At 53.9% G+C, this 19,385-nt stretch overlaps 7 protein-coding genes across 7 annotated transcripts; 3 read left to right on the top strand and 4 right to left on the bottom strand.

The window, feature by feature from the left end:
- Positions 1 to 225: 225 nt before the first annotated feature.
- On the bottom strand, positions 226 to 1,335 carry V2A60_004225 (nitronate monooxygenase; the record flags this gene model as incomplete). The annotated part of the gene is made up of 1 exon (XM_083255546.1): positions 226 to 1,335. The coding sequence occupies one exon, from the start codon at positions 1,333 to 1,335 to the stop codon at positions 226 to 228; it is 1,110 nt and encodes a 369-aa protein (XP_083111672.1).
- A 651-nt stretch (positions 1,336 to 1,986) lies between these two features.
- V2A60_004224 (Sodium:solute symporter family-domain-containing protein) lies at positions 1,987 to 3,933 on the bottom strand (the record flags this gene model as incomplete). The annotated part of the gene is made up of 4 exons (XM_083255545.1): positions 1,987 to 2,982; positions 3,033 to 3,303; positions 3,362 to 3,562; positions 3,611 to 3,933. 4 exons carry the CDS (start codon positions 3,931 to 3,933, stop codon positions 1,987 to 1,989), a joined length of 1,791 nt encoding a protein of 596 aa, XP_083111671.1.
- A 497-nt stretch (positions 3,934 to 4,430) lies between these two features.
- V2A60_004223 (luciferase-like domain-containing protein) lies at positions 4,431 to 5,928 on the top strand (the record flags this gene model as incomplete). Its single annotated transcript, XM_083255544.1, has 3 exons — positions 4,431 to 4,616; positions 4,664 to 5,004; positions 5,052 to 5,928. The coding sequence occupies 3 exons, from the start codon at positions 4,431 to 4,433 to the stop codon at positions 5,926 to 5,928; spliced, it is 1,404 nt and encodes a 467-aa protein (XP_083111670.1).
- Positions 5,929 to 6,535: 607 nt separating this feature from the next.
- On the top strand, positions 6,536 to 7,953 carry V2A60_004222 (zinc-binding alcohol dehydrogenase family protein; the record flags this gene model as incomplete). The annotated part of the gene is made up of 4 exons (XM_083255543.1): positions 6,536 to 6,747; positions 6,801 to 6,906; positions 6,966 to 7,296; positions 7,364 to 7,953. The coding sequence occupies 4 exons, from the start codon at positions 6,536 to 6,538 to the stop codon at positions 7,951 to 7,953; spliced, it is 1,239 nt and encodes a 412-aa protein (XP_083111669.1).
- Positions 7,954 to 8,541: 588 nt separating this feature from the next.
- Positions 8,542 to 9,972, bottom strand: V2A60_004221 (uncharacterized protein; the record flags this gene model as incomplete). The annotated part of the gene is made up of 1 exon (XM_083255542.1): positions 8,542 to 9,972. The coding sequence occupies one exon, from the start codon at positions 9,970 to 9,972 to the stop codon at positions 8,542 to 8,544; it is 1,431 nt and encodes a 476-aa protein (XP_083111668.1).
- Positions 9,973 to 11,042: 1,070 nt separating this feature from the next.
- Positions 11,043 to 13,325, bottom strand: V2A60_004220 (uncharacterized protein; the record flags this gene model as incomplete). Its single annotated transcript, XM_083255541.1, has 6 exons — positions 11,043 to 11,351; positions 11,449 to 11,893; positions 11,954 to 12,321; positions 12,398 to 12,714; positions 12,775 to 12,900; positions 12,989 to 13,325. The coding sequence occupies 6 exons, from the start codon at positions 13,323 to 13,325 to the stop codon at positions 11,043 to 11,045; spliced, it is 1,902 nt and encodes a 633-aa protein (XP_083111667.1).
- A 3,527-nt stretch (positions 13,326 to 16,852) lies between these two features.
- On the top strand, positions 16,853 to 19,051 carry V2A60_004219 (phospholipase C family protein; the record flags this gene model as incomplete). The annotated part of the gene is made up of 4 exons (XM_083255540.1): positions 16,853 to 16,972; positions 17,039 to 17,118; positions 17,198 to 18,087; positions 18,177 to 19,051. 4 exons carry the CDS (start codon positions 16,853 to 16,855, stop codon positions 19,049 to 19,051), a joined length of 1,965 nt encoding a protein of 654 aa, XP_083111666.1.
- Between the last annotated feature and the right edge of the window lie 334 nt (positions 19,052 to 19,385).

Genomic DNA, 19,385 nt, shown 5'->3' with positions numbered 1-19,385 from the left:
CAAAAAGTCACGCCGGCTGGCCTCGCCTTGGTAAAAGCGCAAGGAAACAAATCCGAGGGCTTAGGGCTAATTGTTCGTGCATAGTATGCGAATATTCTCCTCTGATGCAGTAGGTCTCTGACTGCCTCAGAAAAGCCCGTTACGGTGGTTCTGTCAACGAGGATCAAGCTCATGACCTCGGCAAATTGGACCATATATAATGAATATTGTTACATTACTTCTAAATCATTCGCCACCACCCAAAAAGTTTGAATTGAATGTAAAAATGGCCCTCGCCTCGTCCCGAGTTTCGGCAATGATGGATGCCGCGGGTTTTACATCATGAACTAGGCCAACGGCAGCGCCAACATACGTCGCAAGCCGACCATTGGGGCCCCAACCCGCGTCGCCCGATTTGGCGGCGTCGTCGTGTAATATCTTCAATTTATCAAAAGACACCCCTTCTTGATGGTCTATCCAGCTCCTGTTGATAACAGTTCGAGGAGCGAATTGTTGAGGCCATCCGTAGGTACCGCGTAGATGGTTGTATAGGTGCGTGCGAACCGTTGATGTTGCGCTGTCGCTGGCTCGAACCACCTCGTTTTGGTAGCCTGTACTGATGCGAGTTTCATTGGCGGCGAGCAATCGGGTTCCCATCGCGCCGCCTGCAGCGCCCAAAGAGAGCGCTGCTGCAAGACCTCTCCCATCTGCAATACCACCCGCAGCGATCAGAGGTATGCTGCATTCGGATGTCGCATCGAAGACTTCTGGGAATAGGGCCTGCAACCCGACGCCATCCTCCGCTCTGCCGTGCCCGCCGGCCTCTGCACCTTGAACCACCAGGACATCCGGTGGGGACGAGCTTGCGGCTGCTGCGACAGCTTCTCTCAATGTGCCCACCTGGATCCATACCTGAATCTCAGGCTCAGCCTTGCGAAGTGCTACTGTCCATTCATCAAGCTCTTCCTGGCCACGCTTTGGCGCAAACAGCCAGACCGCACAAGGCTTATGCTGCTGCAAGCTACCTACTGCCTCATCCAAAGCTGTAGTCCATGTCTGAAATCCAATGCCAACAGGCAAGGTACCGGAGGTGGCTAGATGGGCTGACAGTGCGGGTGAAGCTGAGGTTCGCGCGAGTTGTGAAGCCTTGGCCAGATCGGCGCCCGCATCCGCAATCTTCACAGGCGGTCCGATAAACCCCAGGCCGCCGGCAGCGGATATCTCGATTGCGAGCTCTGGGCCAGCAAGAGCCCGCATAGGTGCCCCGATGATGAATGGGGCCTTGAGCCACTTATAGCTCCAAGCTATCTGAGCCAGGTGCTGGCGCTGACGAGGTGCCCACATAGTATTTTGCATGATTGGACACTGAGCGGTGGAAATACAGTACGTGCCTGTTCGTGAATAGCATATACATAGGCGAAGTTGCGAAGATGAAAGAAGGCAAAGAATCGAGCTTATTTATAAAGCCAAAGCTACATCTAGCTAATAATACGCCTCGACCCCACGCCGAGGTGGATTCTTTTTGCTGATGACGCTTGGTACCGATGGCGGTGCTCCGCGCTACCCGTGATATCCGGCCTCGTCCTGCGAAATGAGGTCGCAGCAGCTAAAGTGAAGTGCCTGTAGACCTGCGATCCTGTTGACTATGAACATAGTCAGAGAACAGAAGCACGTCGGTATTGACCCGCTACTAGTCTGCTTTGGCCTCCAGCTATTTGATACTGGCGGCCTTTCTAGGGTATCGCACATGTATTATTCAGACAAAGCTTCGCTAACTAGCTACCCAGTAGGCCTAGAGCCGCGTAGTCCTACTAAAACATTCCTGATTGCCCTCCAGCCATCGATCAGTGGATAAAACCCAGCAACAAGCATTGTAAACCAAACCCAGATGATGGACACTATCACCCAAGCCTCGAAAAATGACTTTCCAAAGATGTAATGAGAAGCGTACATGGGAAGTGGCCTGCATTCGTGTTAGTATTGGAAAGACTTTTTACTCGCGGCAACTTACCACAGAACCCAGTGCCCTAGAAACGTTGCCACCGCCCACAGAGATGCAATCCGCAGCCAGCGCTTAAGAAGAAGCTTGTCTGTACCATACTGAGAGACAACCTGGTCGTGTGACTTCAACTCTTCGTCCGAGTCGCCAGAGGCTGATTTGGCGAAGGCGAGGCGCTCCTTGCGGAAGTCCGCCCATTGAAAGTTGGCCGGTTTCACGAGCGTAATCAAGACAGAAAAGACGCAAGGGCTGAGAGCGGAAGCAACTGTGCCATAGACACAAGGTAGGGTCTGGCCGGTTGATGCAACAGTGACTTCGCCGTATAAGGCGGAGGCTGTCCCAAGCCAGACGCCAATACCGGTCGCCATACCCAGCAGTGGCGATGCAACTGCGGCGGCCTTTGACTGCCGCTTCCATAGAATTGTAAAGACAGTTGGGAAGATTCCGGGGCATGTCAGGACTCCGAGCATATACAGTGTCCAGCCCAAGTCGACTTTGCCATAATGCAGAGCAGTAGAGAAAGCTGCTGCGAAGAGCCCAAAACCGACTACACCGATGTGGCTCCAACGGATTGCGTCGCTATCCTTCGCTTCTCGATTGACATACTGCCTGTATATGTCGAAGCTGATGATGGACGAGACTGATATTACTTGTGCACTGATTGTCGAGGTCACTGCCATGAAGACCACCAGCAGAATTGCGACCGCGCCACCTTTGCCCGCGGTCGCAACGGCGGCATATGGTAGAACTAGTCCGCTAGAGATTTCGGCCGCATTCATTGACCGAGGGTATGTCGGGAAAAATGGTTGTTTCTCCAGAGCCAGGGCGCAAAAGCTCATGATGGTGCCTAGACTCCAGGGAATTGCAAAGTAAGCAATGCCACCAATGATGTAGCCTGGCACTACCGCGTGGGGTGCTGCACTGAAGGCTTTGGCAAAGAAGCCCGTATCCATGATGACGAGGCCAAAGTTTGATAGTGTATGGATAATACCAAAAAACATGGCCTGAATAGAGGTCAGCAGTACTTCCAAGCAAAGCGGGAACCGAATCTCACATCGCGACTGGTCATGGTCAAATATGACCCGCCATGGTTTCCTGGAACGGGCCTATCGATAGCTAATTGAGTAATAGTATCAAAGAGCGCTCCGGGGGAACTTATTTCAGGAGTAAGCCAAACTTTGATGGTGAAGAAGCAGACGACGATTGTGATCACAAAAGTGTGAAAGTAGTCTGTCAAGAAAGTGGCCTTGATGCCGCCCACGAAAGTGTACATGATAACTCCAACAGGCAAAAGGAATGTAGCAGCTATGATATGCATTCCAGTACTGCATGGTCTTCCGTTAATTCTGTGTGTGATTGTCGTGTAACTCTGATTTGACGTACAGGGCTGAAATGGCGGCACTGGCGCCTAGAAGCATATTGGCAATAGCAATAACGTTGTTGACAAGGCAGAGTACGATCCACACAATGTGTCCAAGTCTACCGTATCGAATTCTCACAATCTCTAGCAGGGTGTGTGCTTCGGGGACACGCAATTTGCATGCAATGCCTAGAACCGCGAAAAAGACAATCATTGGAGAGCAACTATTGACATCAGTATAGTCGTTTTCACGAGAAGAGTAGACAGCTCACCCAGCGGCAAACCAAAAGGGACCCGCGACACCGAAATTATAACCAACTAGACTGCTCGCCAGAATCGCAGTACTCCATAGCCAAGAAGAAATCACAGCCGACGCCGTCAACCCCGTCCCCACAGTCCGGTTCGCAGTCATGAACATTTCTGTGGTTTTGTTGTCTTCTCCCGCCGTCTTTTTCAATATCCTGGTAATGAGCATCATTACTATCGCGATCAGAAATCCCACGACGATGATGACTACATAGCCCGCGACCTGCGGTAGCGGCGGCTCAACCGCGTGATTTGGCTCACCGGCCCGGAGGAGTAGACGTTCCGACATGGTGTAGGTTGTACTCTTTTGAGCAAGTTTGGAGTTTTTACACCAGCCTTTACATATTTATGAGACTTTTGGGACTTATTTATCGACGCTTCTAGTTCATCGCGACTTGCGTGAGACGAGAGAGGTGGGCAGCGGTTCATAGGTGATTGGCTGTGAACATATCGCGCAAGCACATGAGCCAGACGCGCCATCTCCGCTCCAATCTTGCATGAAGGCCGACCCGAAAAAGATCGGCAGATGATTTGACCAGTTGCCTCGCTCCCTTTGCTGTTCTCGGTATTGAGCCGGTTTAAATTGTTGCCTTGCCGTCAGTGCGACATTGCGGGGATGGCATGCGCAACAAGCAATATTGCGCCATTGCAACACTACTTTACAGAAGAGTAGGCCGCTATCGGAAGCAAGGCGTGTGGACAGTTGGAAAAATTTCCTGTGTCCATTGAAGTCAGGCACAAGTACTTGACAACTACAACCCTGAGTATTCTCAGATTCAGAAAACAATGGCTGCTCAAAAAAAACTGATCATCAATGCCTTTGTGGAATCGTGCAGCGGCCACCAGTCTCCGGGGCTATGGCAGCATCCCCGTGATCAGTCTTGGCGATTTAATGAGATTTCTCATTGGGTCAATTTAGCCAAGAAGCTTGAAGAGGGCAAATTCCACGGGGTGTTCATTGCCGATGTGCTGGTGCGTCTCCCTCTTGCAAGTATGTTTGCAGGACTAACCGTCGATAGGGCGCATATGATGTTTATAAAGGTCCTCGAAACCCAGATCCCGCCATCATCTCCGGAGCGCAATGGCCTGTAAATGAACCTTTGTCGGTTATCTCTGCTATGGCGGCAGCAACCAAAAACCTTGGCTTTGGGGTGACCGTTGCAACCACGTATGAGCAACCATACCATCTCGCGAGACGGTTAAGCACTGTCGACCATTTGACGGGTGGGAGGCTGGGTTGGAACATCGTAACGGGATACCTAGACTCTGCTGCTAGAAATTTAGGCTTCCTGGAGCAGCCGAAACACGACGAACGTTACGCAGTAGCCGAGGAGTACGTCGATGTGACGTACAAGCTCTGGTAGGATCGCCTTTCATGTATACCTGGGACGTGCTAATAACTACTAGGCAAGCATCTTGGCGGGACGATGCTGTCAAACTCGATCGCAAGACAGGAGTCTACACAGACCCGGCTCTCGTCCGGACCATCGACCATGTCGGCAAATACTTCACCGTACCAGGCCCGCACATCTGCCAACCGTCGCCACAGCGCACCCCCGTTATCATGCAGGCCGGCACTTCAAGTGCTGGAAAGGCATTTGCGGCGAAAAACGCAGAGGCCATCTTCGTGGCCGGCCACAGCCCATCCACCATTGCCAAGAATGTCGCAGAGATTCGCGCCAAAGCAAGGGACGAATTCGGACGGGACCCCAATGGCATTAAATTCTTGGCATTATTCTGTCCCATCATCGGGAGAACCCAAGAAGAAGCCGAAGCCAAGTACAAAGACTTCATACAATATGGGTCTGAAGATGGTGCTCTCGCCCTGTTTGGTGGCTGGACCGGCATCGATCTGTCTACGTACGGCGACGATGAGGAGTTGAGACACGTCGAGTCCAATGCCATCCGTTCGGCCGTCGAAGCTTGGTCAAAGTCCACCCCTGAGGTTCCCAAGTGGACGAAACACACCGTCGCCAATCATATCAAGATTGGAGGCTTGGGTGCAACCACTGTCGGCACACCAGACAGAATTGCAGATGAAATGGAAAGATGGGTGCGCGAGGCGGACGTAGACGGCTTCAACTTGGCCTATGCACTTTTTCCGGAATCTTTCCAGGACGTTATCGACCTGCTCTTCCCAGTCCTCAGAGAGCGAGGCCTGTTCTGGGATGACTACGCAGTGGATGGCGGGACTTACAGGGAGAATCTCTTCGCCAACAAGGGTGGTGCGTTCCCACCAGCCGATCATCCTGCTGCACAATACCATTGGAAGGCTAGCAATTAGGACTGGTGCCTTGAGCAAATATCCGAGCCCAACACTTGAATAGAGAGGATGAGCGAAGTACGGAGGTTACGTACTTAACTGCTTCAGGGGTTATGAATCAGTATGCGTTGGACATGGTGGCATTGCAGAATCGCAACTCTCCTTGATTGATCTTCAAATGCGCTCTTATGCCGCATCCTCTACTAATCTGTGTATTCTTGGCTCGGTGTTCTTGGTGCTGGGGAATGTCGTTTTGGCGTAGAAGTCATTCCATAGAGCGTCAACTTTCCGGCGGGGCTATGATGTAAAACCAATCGTCATCCGCAAGGGCTTGGTTTAGAACGCGTTGCGATGCCCAAATTGCCTGCAACAGTATCGTTATCAGCGGGTCGAAGTGTGTGTCGAATGACCGCTGTGGTAGGTTGGCGGATTGGCGGATTGGCGATGGCGCAATCCGGCCCGAATAAACGCAACTTCCCATGAACATTGACGCAAAGACTACCATTCCGAAGATCGGGGAACTGGACATTGAATTGCACGTGAACATTGATACATTCATTTTCTTGTACTTGGTTTATCACGCTATCGCACCTTTGCACTTGTGAATCGATGCTCAAATCCGCGAAACATGACCTCGACGTCGCCAACGAGGCGCCCCGACACATACACCAGCAACTCGATACTGCGAGGTGGTAGTAGACAGTCTGCTCTCATCTTACAGGCTCCTCGGCAAAGATACACTTTAGTCGACGATTATCCTATTCCTGAGCTCCATGGCGCTACAGAGATTCTCGTGAAAACCGAAGTGATTGGGCTCAACCCGATCGACTGGAAGTCACCGTAGGTTTGACTCGGCCACTGATTGTCATTTGGCTAATCAGATTGATCTCAAGGGATTTCAACTTTGGGATACCGCATTTTCCTTTCCTTGCTGGCCGAGAATTGGTCGGAACGGTGTCGCAAAGCCATGCAGCGTCGCGCTTCAGATCTGGCGATAGAGTACGCAGTAATGCACGGCTGTTGTATACTTTGGCTTTTACTGACGTTTAAAAAATAAGGTGATTGCCATCTCTACCGACTACAGAGATGGCAGGAAAGCTGCGTATCAAGAATTTGCTGTGGTTTTGAGCTGCAATGCGGTGAAGCTGCCGCGTCATGTGTCGGCGGAACAGGGCGCCGCGCTGGGCGTCGCATTTGTGACATCGGCTCTGGCTCTGGGGAGCTGCTTCGGGCTGAGCTTTTCCAACATCATGGGCGGACCAGACTTGACCTCCGTGATCAAGGGCGTAGGCGACAAGCGAATACCGGAGGACGTCCGGTACGAGGCGCTCCATTCGATCCAGGACCACGAGCGGGCACTCGAGGGAGATTGGGTGGCGATTTGGGGAGGTATGCCATGTTCATCGCTCCAAGTTTATCGCTTCTCAAAGTTGCAAAAACGACTGACGTGGTGCAGGATCTGCCACCTCGGCATACTTGTCGATCCAGCTCGCGCGGCTCGCCGGCCTCAAGGTCGCCGTCGTCGTGGACCAAGCGCGCCACGGGTTCTGGCTCTCGACCGACAGCCACGCCCGGCCGGACCTGCTGATCGACAACAGCGACCCGGACCGGGCGATGGAGATTCTGTCAGCGACCGTCGGGGAGAGGCTGTATTTCGGCATAGACACCAACGGCAAGGAGAGCGCCTCGTTTCTCCTCGGGGCGTTGCAGAGGCGCCGCCGCGACCCGCGCCACTCTCCGTCACCACCCCCGACTCCCCCCGCGCGGGTCGAGAGGCGGGCGCATCTGGTCGGGCTCGCAGGCCTGCCAGAGACGGCGGAGAACGGAAAACACATGCAGACGCACTCGGTGCCGCTGAAGCTCTTCCACGAGCTGCCCGAGGTCGGCCAGGCACTCTGCGAGTGGATGGAGACGCTCTTGTGCAGTGGGCGGCTGCGGGCACCGCGAATACTGGGAAACCACTTTGGTCTTTCCGATGTGAATAATGCGCTGGATCGTATGAGGAACGGTGAGATTCGTGGCGGCAAGCTGGTCCTGACCGTGTAGAGGCTCCTCCGTCTGTGAGGAACGAGGCATGGAGCAGAAATATAGCATTGGTGGATGCAGTCCGGTCTGCAAAAGGACATATTAGTGGTGTTCACCCGATGCAATAGTCAAAAGTTACAGAAACACAAAGTCAAAAGTTATGACTACTATCTCTGCCTCCAATTGCTCTTGTATCCCCCTGCTGATCCAATCTGATGGGGAGCGATGGTTCAATCCACTGCTTCCTTTGTCGTCAATCCTTTTTGAAACATTCATTATGAACCACAGTGTCCCAGCCTCCGGCTTCCCGCCTCCAGATCAGAAACGGGTTCAGTACTGAAATGAGTCGCGTCGCAAGTGCCTCTACACTAGACACTGCAGGTCAAAGCCTACAAGTTGCAACTCTAGACCCGGATCTTCTGCCTCAACCGATGCTCTTCACGTCAGAAGCATGATACTTCCAGTGTACTGATTATTTAGCCCATGGGCTCTTTGTATATACATGTAATAAGGTAGTCTATAGTATGTGATGTACAGCAGGGGGTATATTAGCGTTTAATCAGCCACAGCCCTCTTTTTGCGAATGCATCGCTGGAATGCAAGTGCAAATCAGCGTCTCAATTCGATGGACCATTTTCGACCTGGTAAGCCTTTCTTCAGCTGTGCGCCAGTCTTCATGTGCGCACGAAGACCGCCATCCTCTGGCAACTCCATCTTGACATACGCCACGCGGTGATCCATACAGAAGAATACCTCTGGCACACAATCACACGTTGTGGGCCGGTCCGCCTCAAGTGCCGCTTCTTCGATGAGCATCTTTGCCTCCACCAGCTTCCACGAAATCTCATTATCCCACAAGCCATCAAAGTGCCGCCACTGTTGTAACAGTTTGATTATCCGTCGTCTGATGGCGCCACTGCGACAGATGAACCCCGTCAAACGCAGGACCTCTTGCACAGAAAGCGAATAATAAAAGACACCTCTCGTCGAAACAGTGGTATCCTCACGGTCTTTGTTCTTCTTCTCTAGCAAGCGCTCTGCCGCTTTGACGATGCGCTCCCACTTGTGCGCATTCTTGAGCCAAATGTCCGGCGTCCGATGTATCATGATGGTATCGAATGTCTCTTCAAAAAGACAAAACAGCTGCAGCAGCTCGATGGTATCTGCATCCTCCTTTGCATAGGTGCCTAGCTGCAGGTAGCTCTCGAAGCGGATCGTCCACAGGTTAAGCGCGTGCTGTCGCACCTGCATCTGGCCCGGTGACGGAGACGCTCCGCGCGTGCTGAAGTAGCCTGGTTCCCAACTCTTGATACGGGCCCAGCCTGAATGAATATTGAGATATGCATAATAAGCCTCATCAATCGAGGCAAAGGGTTCCGTAATGTGCCAAACTGACGCCTGCAAGTGGGCGACAATATCTTCGGAGAAGCTGGCGATGGAATGAAAAGAATAGTACACGTCTCGAGTGAGTTGCCGGGCATTCGCTCGCCCAATGACGCCATCCGTCGCTCTCTGTTCCACCTCATCATCAAGAAATTTCCATTGTTTGGAGAGCTTTGCGGCATTGGCCGCATGTACCTGAGCTTGATACAGATCAGCGCGCAGCAGGCAGATGCCTGTGTACAGCGCACTCGCAGTCAGCAGCATTTCCTGTTCGGCCGCCGACACCGTACTGTGATTCATGGCGATGATGAAGCGGAAGGAGATGGTATATTGCTTGAGAGCAAACGTGCTATGCTCTTCCGCCATACGAGCCTCACCTCCATTGAGCAAAATGTTGGCTCTCTGATACATGGCCGCAAGCGCGAGCGCGGCGTGCCATATGGCGGGATATACGTAGGTGGCCTGGAGCAGATTTTTGGTCCAAAAGTCGGGCTTGATACCGCCATTGACCTGGCGCACGGTGAGCGTTTTCAAGAGGTGAAAGATTTGCCTCTCTTGCTCGGTAGGATAGTGGCCATGAGGAGCCGAGGACAAGTTGGGCTGGTCAGAGATGGCGGCTCCGGACAAGCTCTGGGGCGGCGGTGTGGTGCATGCCATGTAGCCACCGCATTTGCGCTTGGCGGATGTGCATCGCGCACAGGCTGGTTTCGTCTCATCACACTTGACACGACGATTTCTGTAGACTTTGTTCAGCTCCTGAGCGTGTCACTCTGTAGCATTGTGTCATAGCCGCCAGTCCTGGGGGGGGGGGATGACAAAATGCAGTACTTTTGAGTAAATAAAAAGCCACAAAAGGCCCACTAACCTGCATGTAATGCAACCAGTTTTGACTTTGGGAGCCCATCTTTTAATTCGCGGGACTTCTTCATCGGGGTTGTGGTTGGCTCGCCTTTGAGGCGGACCGTGCGAACCCTCGCCGCCAGCAGCAAAATCCAAGAACCGAGGACTCATAGCGCCAAGTATTTTTCCAACAGTGGGCGCAAGGAAAATGCGCTCTATGAGGGATGACAGCAGTCGGCTGCGAAGACGATAACCATGATGTCACGTCGCTTGCACCGGTTTCGCCCGAGCAAAGATTGGAAAAAACGAAACGTTGCTGCCAGGGTCACTGCAAAAGTCAGAGCTGAGGTATCGCGGGGGGGGCACTTGTTTGCATCGGAAGCCGGACTGGTAGGTAGATGAACGTCTGCCGAGCACCGCCGCCAATCGAGATTTTCACGTGACTGTTTCCAAGCGCGAATAGGTTCTTTCGTCAGGCGCGCTCAGCTTTGAGGCTCTTGGCGGGAAACAGGCAAACAGGGTTCGGCAGCCAGGGTCCTGCAGCGACTGCATCCCTGAGGCGCGACATGATTGAATTAGCGAGGCAGCTTCAACTTGCTTTGGGCACCAAAAAGAAAAGAATTAGGTACAACGATGGTGGTGGCACGATAAGTAGCGCAGCCAGTGTCCCCATCAGAATCTCCAGGCCCACTAGGTAAGGTAGGTTATCCGTAAGTACCTTACTCCGTACCTTTCGAACCATTGCCAGTGATTTGCTAATTACAATTTATTTGTAGCTTTTTTATACACTGAACTGAATATATGAGACACGAGAACTCCGTACAGAACGCCAAAAAAAAAAAGCGCTGCTTGCGACAGTCGCGCCATCTGCGACGCGACAAGTCCCCTCACGCGATGCATGTCTGGCCAGCTTTCTGCTGCCTTGACGCTGTGATGTTGCCAACCTGAATCACCACGCCCATGCCTACCGCCTGGTGCCAGAGGACGTGGCAGTGCATCAACCAGACACCGACATTGTCGAGCGGGAAGCGCAAGACCACGTATCCGTGCGGCTGAACGTATACCGTATCTTTCAGCAGTGGCGTCTTGGTGTCGAAGTGCTTGGCTTCCTCCTCGGTTGCAGCAGGTTCGTAGGGGTTATAGGAGCGGCCGATGTCAAGTTGACGATTGCCGATTACATGAAATGCGTATCCATGCTGCATATATACTAATCAGCCCACCTTGAAACTTTGAACAGCAGGGGAGGGGCGGGGGGTGTGCGGTCGTTAGGGAGGGAGGGGCTCGATCACTTACCAAATGGAATGGGTGGCCCTTGTCATCGACATTATTCACCACCAGATCAATCCAACGGTCTTGGCCATCTTGATACCATGGTGCACGAAACGTGCGGAGGTTGTTGGCCTGCTCAGTGCTATTCGCCCACTCGTCTCTGTCGAGCGCGAGCAACGGCTTGGCCTGGGGGTCTCTCCAGACCCACGATGTGTGATTGACCTCGCCCCACGGTTCGTCGTGCTTGAAGTTGTTAATGGCAAGGCTGGTGTACAACAGCGCCGTTTCTGTTGGCTGCTGATGAATTCGCGAGTCTGGGTCTATTTCGACGCCACGCGCGTCTCTGACGTTGAAGACGTCGACGTTTTCCCGAACGTCTTGGCGCGAACGAACCGACGCGCCCAGCCGATGCCACTTGAACGGAAAGTCTTGGATGCGCGTAAGTGCCCAATTTTTCATGGGCATGAGTCTGTTACGTCTCCGAATTAGCCAGCTTTGTTCGACGGGTCAACTTCGAGAGCAGACTTACTCGGCGTCCAAGACAATTTTCAATTGAGTGTCCAATACGTGCTCATCATCTGCCGGCGTGTCACCTGGCAGCAGGAGCATGTCCATGCGCTCTCCCGGGTACAAGACGCCGATGGTGGGTGTCTGCGGCGTGTCTCGAGAGACGTACCCGCCCCCGTCGACGGTCAGCAGCTGCACGGTACCGTTGCGCAGCTGAAACGAGAGGCCGGCGGCGGCGCCGGTGTTGACGACGCGCAGCCGGACGGCCTTGTCGCCGTGCACGGAAAGCTCCGGGACGCTTGTTTCGACGCAATCTACCGGACGGGCGGGGGCCGCGTTGGAGCAGTTGTAGGAGCCCGCGCCGTTGATGAGGAGCGAGTCCGGGACAGGCTACGCAGACCAGTCAGTCTTTCCTCCCAGGCGTGTGTGCGTCCCGGAAAACGTCTTTGCCAGGAGGGGGGCTTACCTCGTAGGCGAAATTCTTATAGTCCTTGTATTGGCTCAAGACCTTGTCGGCGGTGCGGTGGTACCAGTCACCGACGAGCAGCAGTCTCTCTGAGTCGTACTCGTGTCGCGACAGATCAGTCTGCCCAGTCTGCTCATCGGCGGGCCTGTGAATGATCAGGCCGCCGTAGAGGCCATCGGCGCGCTTCACGGCGGAGTGGGCGTGATACCAGTATGTGCCGTGCTGCTCCGGGTCGATTCGGAACTTGTACGTGAATGACTGGCCCTCGCGGACACCGCACTGCGTCACTCCCGTCACTCCATCCATCTCGTTGGCATCTGCCGAGAGTTAGTCGAGAGTAGAACTCAACGGCACAAGGCATGAGAGACTCGACGTACCTTTCATAAGAAGACCATGCCAATGCATGGCGATGCCTGCGTCGGTATCGTTGACGATGTCGTTTGTGATTGTGATTTGCAGCTCATCACCAGAGCGTGCTTCTATTGTCGGACCGGGGAACTGGCCTGGAGCGGCGGCGCGTCATCAGTAAAGGTCCGGGGGGGTTGGGGGAAGCACGATGCGATCAGTGTATGCTGTCAATTTTTCCCTTACCATTGATAAAGTAGACGTCTCGCAAGACGCCGTCTGGGCGATGCTGGTGTCGCGTGATGCGCCAGTCGAGCCTCTGCGTGCGAGGAGGACGGGAAACGTGAAGCTCCGGGTGCAGCGCGAAGCGGTCGCGCACGTCTCCGGGAGCCGGACGGGCGTCACCGGCAGCACCCTGCTGCTGCTGCTGCTGCCGCGGCGGCACGGCCCAGGAGAATGGGTAGGACGCGGCGGCAGAGTATCGCAGCGCGACAACGAGGTACAGCGTGGTCGTGCCCAGCAGTAGCAGCAAGCCGCCGCAGAGCGACAAGCGGCGGCGACGAGGTTTCAGCGGCGCATCCATGATGGTGCGGTTGCCGTGTGAAGATGTCGAGGTGCGTACATGGAGGCACGCACGCAACGAAAACAATGTTTGAGGGACGAGTTTCTCCGAGGTGTCTGTCTCTCTGTTTACTACTTTCTCTCCCTCTCTCTCTCGCCCGCTTTGTCTTGTCGGCTCACAGTCACAAATTCTGCATTGGAGGGGAAAGAAACAGCGGGGTGGCGTGCGCACTGAGACACGGACAAGCTCTGGCCGGCCAGCAATCTGATTTCGCGGCAGGATCCGGGTCACGGAGACAAAGACGGATAATTATCAGACAAAGGAAACGCTTCTCAATGCAGGGTGGGCGGCAAAGCCTTTCTTTGCATGGGGGCGACCTACACTTACAATAACCTGCACCGGGCCTGGACATGGGCAGCCCAACGATGCACCAACTAACTACGGAGTAGTTGCTAGTCAACTCACCGCGGGGCCACCGCACGCTAACGAGGTGCACGCAACGCTCGCAGGTGATGGGGGCGCGCAGCTGGTGACGACTAATACTGGGCTCAGTCAAAGAAACGTGGGCTCAAAGTTTGGCTGCCGATGAGCGATGATCAGCAACGCTAAGGAGAGGGGGGGGGGCAAGGGGAGCCACAATGCCGATGAGGGGTCCCTGTAAGGCCGGACAATGGCGGGGCTCCGATTTGTCTTGGATGTCGTGTAAATGGCTGGCCAAGTTGGTGGCAGAGCATGAAGGGAGTATGTAGAGGCATGTACGGATATGTCTCTTGGGGTCGGAAAAGTATAGGGTGTCAAGTGTCAGGCTCTGGTCTCTACTCCGTAGGTAGTTTTAGTCATACAATCGATAAACCATGGAGGGGGAGGCAATCTACAGTTTTGAGCGTGACTACCCTGTAGCCATGTACTGGTGGCGTCATTTGGACAACCGAGGCTGCTCGCCTGCCTTTTCTTTTCTTTTCTTTTCTTTTCTTTTCTTTTCTTTTGATTTTGATTTTAGAATTCTTGTTGCAGAATGAGTCTCGTGCTCGCCTTCATATCATGGGATAGTTGCGAAAAAAAAAAAAGCAGTTTGCCAAGAATGCGAAGGGATGCAAAAGTGACTTGGGGCCATCGGCCGGCCTTTGTCATGCGGATTTAGCATTGCCAAGGGTCGGCCTTGTGATTTGCCAAAGGGGGATGATTTTTTTTTTGCAACAGAAAAAAACCATCATGGGTCACTGTGCATTGTAAGCAAATCAGGGCTCTCGATTATTCATCGATTACACCTTTGCCTTGGAGTCTTGCATGTTTGACCCTTCATCCGAGTTGCCGAGCCAGCAAGGACAAAGTACCGGGGCACCAGGCACATGGCGGCCGTCATTACCTACTCAACTACTACTACCTACCTTGGGTACCTACAAACAATTCCAAGCAGGCAATTTAGTAGGTAGTAGAAAGGCAAGGCACCTGCTGATTACCCCGACGACGGGTGCACGTGGTGCGCTGCAGACTCTGGACTGCCCGCCAAAAAGGACGCTACAACCCGCTATAGTCGGCCCGCCCTAGCCCACCGCAACTCGCTATAGCCATACTTATTAGGCACTAACTAAGGCACTTGCTCAGTGGCGGCTCTTTGTGCGCGCCCCTGCAAGTTGTCGCTGTACCTGACCTGACCAGACAGTGAGTGGCCGGGGCGAAGCAAGTGGTTGCTTTTGCAATTTTTGAATCGAATACGAAAGCAGGCCGTTTCCATGGTTTCTTCTTTTTTTCAAAGAAGAAAAACCAGCAATACGTGTTTCCACATTCCGTGCCGCCCCATCATTCACTCTCGTCACTCCCGTCTTGTTCCCCTGTGCCATGGTACGTAGGCCCGTGCCACCAATCCCGTCGCTCGCCCATCTGCTTTGGTGGTTTTGTGGCTTCAGTGGCTTCAGTGGCTTCAGTGGCTGCAACATCTCGCTCGCTCGGTATCCCAGTTTAGGTTGGGAGTTGTAGATGCCGTCTACTTGTATACTTGCCTCTCTACCTAGGTGGATGCCTCAAGGTACCTATAGACAATTATACGTACAACTTGGTTGATCAACGCCCAAGATCAAATCTCCCTTGCCATTCTGCATAGCAACTTGTGCTCCAGGTGCAGATTCCTGCTATTAGAGACGGACCACTCGCCTGCTACAACTGCTACAACGTCTCCTGCTGCTTCTAAAAGGCAACTCTTCTCTCTCATCTTCTCTTTCTCTTCTTCCCGATCCCGCTCGTATCCGGGTATTTACTCGCCGTCACCCAATAATAGCAAACGCACATGCCAATCACCAAGTACAACACGCTGAGCCTTCAAGTCACCCCCAATACCGCTTCTTGATAGAGTCATATATCCCAGGTATTTGCCTCTGCTGATAAGTATCACTTTCCCCCTCCTTCTATATTCCCTCCTTCCCCATACTACTCTAGCTTCTCACCCCCCCGGCACATCTGGCCCCTCGTCACCGCCTCGTCCCAACCCAACTCGCTCACCGGAGGTGGCTGCCAACAAGTTAACAACGCACACCATGACCGATCTCCCAATGTGGCCTTGGCTATGAATCTCGTCGCTCTTTGCCGCACGTGCTCCAAGCAACAGGTTCTCTCTCATTCCGAGTCTTTATTTTTTTTTTTTTAGTTTAATCCTCCGGCTTCATGTGTCCCGAGCTCCAGTCATTCATTGCCCCCCAGTCCCATGCGCCCGCAAAGTAACAACCTTTACTTGACAAATGTCATGCCGTCTTTGCCTTTGCCGTCTTTGCCTTCTCCACAACAACCCACCATTTTCATTCTTCCTTGCCGCTCACAAGGCTAGTCGATAAGATGTTGCTTTGTTGCTGGCCTAAAAACACCTTGACTACTTATGTATTGAACTCTCTCATCCACCATGACCCCCTCGCACCCGTGCCTCGCCATCGTGTCCCAGCCCCGGCCCGTTATTGGCCCATGACCTTTCGCAACCTCTTGGCCTTTGACTTGCCTCCGATTGGTTTGACGTTTCTCGATATTGCCTTTTCTGGGCGGCTCTGGCGCGCCCGCCTACTTACTCTTCTGTTTGCTTTCGCTTTTTCTTTTCTTTTTCTTTTTCTTTTTTTCTTCCGCCGTGGCCCTCGCCTGGCGGAGATCAATGTCCCCTGGCCGAACAACGTGGTTTTTGCCTGCGAGAATGGGAATTGACCCAAAAATCAATAAATAATAATAATAAATAATACTCATGGAAATCGCCAATGTCATGCACCTAATCCAGCCCCCATGCTTGCATGCCCCCGTACCACCGGACCTCTTCCCTCCCCCCCCAAAGGCCCGTTCTCTATTTACAATTAGCTCCTCATCATACGTCAGGCCTCTCTCGGCTTATCGCCGCTCACTGGGGAGAAAAAAAAAGGAATAAATATTCTCTCCGTCGCCTGTCACACTCTGGGATGAGAAAGCTTCTAGGCTGCTCCTTCTTCTCGCACCCCGCGCCTTGTCATTTACCGTCCCGCAAGGGTTGTTGTTGATTTCACGTCAAAAGACCTGTAGTCCTGTTAACCCAGACGTCCACGATGCTCTACTCCTCACTCACCCTCACCCTCGTGGCTTCGGCCATGGGGGTACAGGCCGGCTCCCTCAAGGACATTAAGCACATCATTCTCTTCATGCAGGAAAACAGATCCTTTGATCATGCAAGTGTTTACTCGCCCTTCAATGCCTCCGCGATCATGAACTAACACTGCAACCCACCCACCCAGTACTTTGGCACCATGGCCGGCGTTCGCAACTTTGCCGATCCCAATGTCAAGAAGAACGATGGCGTGCCCGTCACCAAGCAGTAAGTTGAAATCAGTTTGATAACATTCTTCTCTCTCTCCAAAAACATCTCGTGTTGTGAACCTGACACCCAGTTTCAGGGCCATCAAAGGCACCAAGAATGGCGTCAACAGCCTGTCTCCCTGGCACATCAACTACCTCGGCGGCGACTGGAAAGAGGCCACCCAGTGCATGAACGGCGGCTCCAACGGCTGGGACGCCATGCACGGCGCCTGGAACCACGGCCGCGGCGACGCCTGGGTCACGTCCGACACGGACTACAACATGGGCTACTTCAAGCGCGAGGACGTCCCTACGCACTTTGACATTGCCGAGGGCTGGACCGTCATGGACAACTCGCACCAGAGCATCCTCGGCGTCACCGACCCCAACCGCATCACCTGGATGAGCGGCACCGTCAACACAAAGGGCTCCCCCACCAACCCCGACGGCAGCGGCGGCAACATCCTCTCCAACCGCGCCAGTCCCGGCTGCGACTCCCCCGGCAACAACTGCTTCCCCTTCACCTGGAAGACGACCCCCGAGTACCTCGAGGATGCTGGCATCTCCTGGCGCGTCTGGCAGGACTTTGACAACTTTGAGGACAACATGCTGGCCTACTTCAAGCAGTACCAGGACACCCCCCAAGGCGGTGCCCTCCGCGACAAGGGCATCTCCTTCCCCGGGCTCGACGCCTTTTACGACGCCTGCGCCAACGGCACCCTCCCGCAGGTCAGCTGGATCATTGGCCCCGCCGAGCAGAGCGAGCACCCGCCCCAGATGCCCGTTGACGGCGCCTGGCTCCAGCGCAACGTGGTCGAGGCCGTCATCAACAGCCCGCTCTACAGCTCGACCGCCCTCGTCATCAGCTACGACGAGCAGGGCGGCTGGGCCGACCATGTTGTGCCCCCTGTTGCTCCCAAGGACGCAGCCGGTGAATGGATCACCGATCCGTTTGACTCTGGCCGCGGAACTGTCCCCATTGGTCCTGGTGAGTCTAAAAAAAACATTCCACCTCTTTTTACACACTTTACACACTGCTACCTTGGGAAGTCCCCCAATTAACCTCTCATGAGTTAGGCCCTCGTATTCCCCGCTACATCATCTCTCCGTGGACTCGTGGCGGCAACGTCTTTGCCGAGACGGGAGATCACACCTCGGACATCATGTTCATCGAGGCCTGGGCGCAAGCCAACGGCTATGACGTCAAGAACCAGGGCATCACGCCCTGGCGCCGTGCTCACATGACCAACATGGTCAACGCCTTTGACTTCAACAACCCCGACTACTCCCTCCCCAGCATCACGTCCGTCCGGACCCCCGAGGCCCTCGACGACGACAACTGGAGCGGCAACCTGACCCTCGGCTCCCTGACCGGCCCCTGGGTCGGCCCCTCCAAGTGTCTCGCCGGCTACGCCCACGGCAACTATCCCGCCGTCCCCTACGGCAAGGAAAACGCCAACCAGGACATGAACGGCCTCGTCGAGGACGGCTACAAGCGCATCCGCGGCGCCATCACCGAGGGCCGCTACATCACCATCGAGACCGACGGCATGGGTCTCGGCCGCACCGCCAAGGACGACAAGGGTGTTGTCGGCATCGCCGCCACCGACAAGCACGAGGACGCGTCCCAGCGGTGGATCATCACCAACTCGGACGGCGACCGCTTCGGCAAGTCCTTCTACGTCCAGTCCGCCTCGGACGGCAGCTTCATCACCTCCAGCGGCGGTCTGGCCAAGGACCAGGGCCAGGCGCAGGCTTTCATCTTTGAGTACGAGCCGGAGAGCGCCACCTACACGATCCGCCGCGCCGGCGCTGGCAGCGGCCAGTACGTCAGCATCGGCAAGCGCGCCAACAAGAAGCGAGGCGTCAAGAAATGCCGCGACATTGGCGAGGTCAACTTTGCCGGGTCAAAAACCTCGTTTAAGATTTACGGTGTCAATTACCGCTCCTAAAAAGCTAATACTTGTCTTGTTTTTTTTTCTTTTTTTTCTTTCTGACAAGTTTCACCATTCTATTCAACGTGGGGCAACTACCTCCCAGGCCATGTCCGGGAATCATTGTATATAGTTTGAGCCCCGTCCCACGTTGAGCCATGTAACAGGCTTGGCTACTCAAGGCGCATCAACTGGCTGCTTTGGACTTTTCCCTATGAATATTATGACCAGTATATACCAAAATTCAAGAAACAATGTTACAAATGCCAAAAGTCTTTGCAATTATGCAGAGCGGATGAGATGCAGTGTGGTAGTCAAGTGCCGTAACCGAAGCTTGATGCCCGGAAAAGCA

This window comes from Cordyceps javanica, chromosome 2, assembly GCF_051103115.1.
Source record: "Cordyceps javanica chromosome 2, complete sequence".
In the NCBI taxonomy this organism is placed as follows: Eukaryota; Fungi; Ascomycota; class Sordariomycetes; order Hypocreales; family Cordycipitaceae; genus Cordyceps; species Cordyceps javanica.
This window is presented reverse-complemented; position numbering and strand designations above follow the sequence as displayed.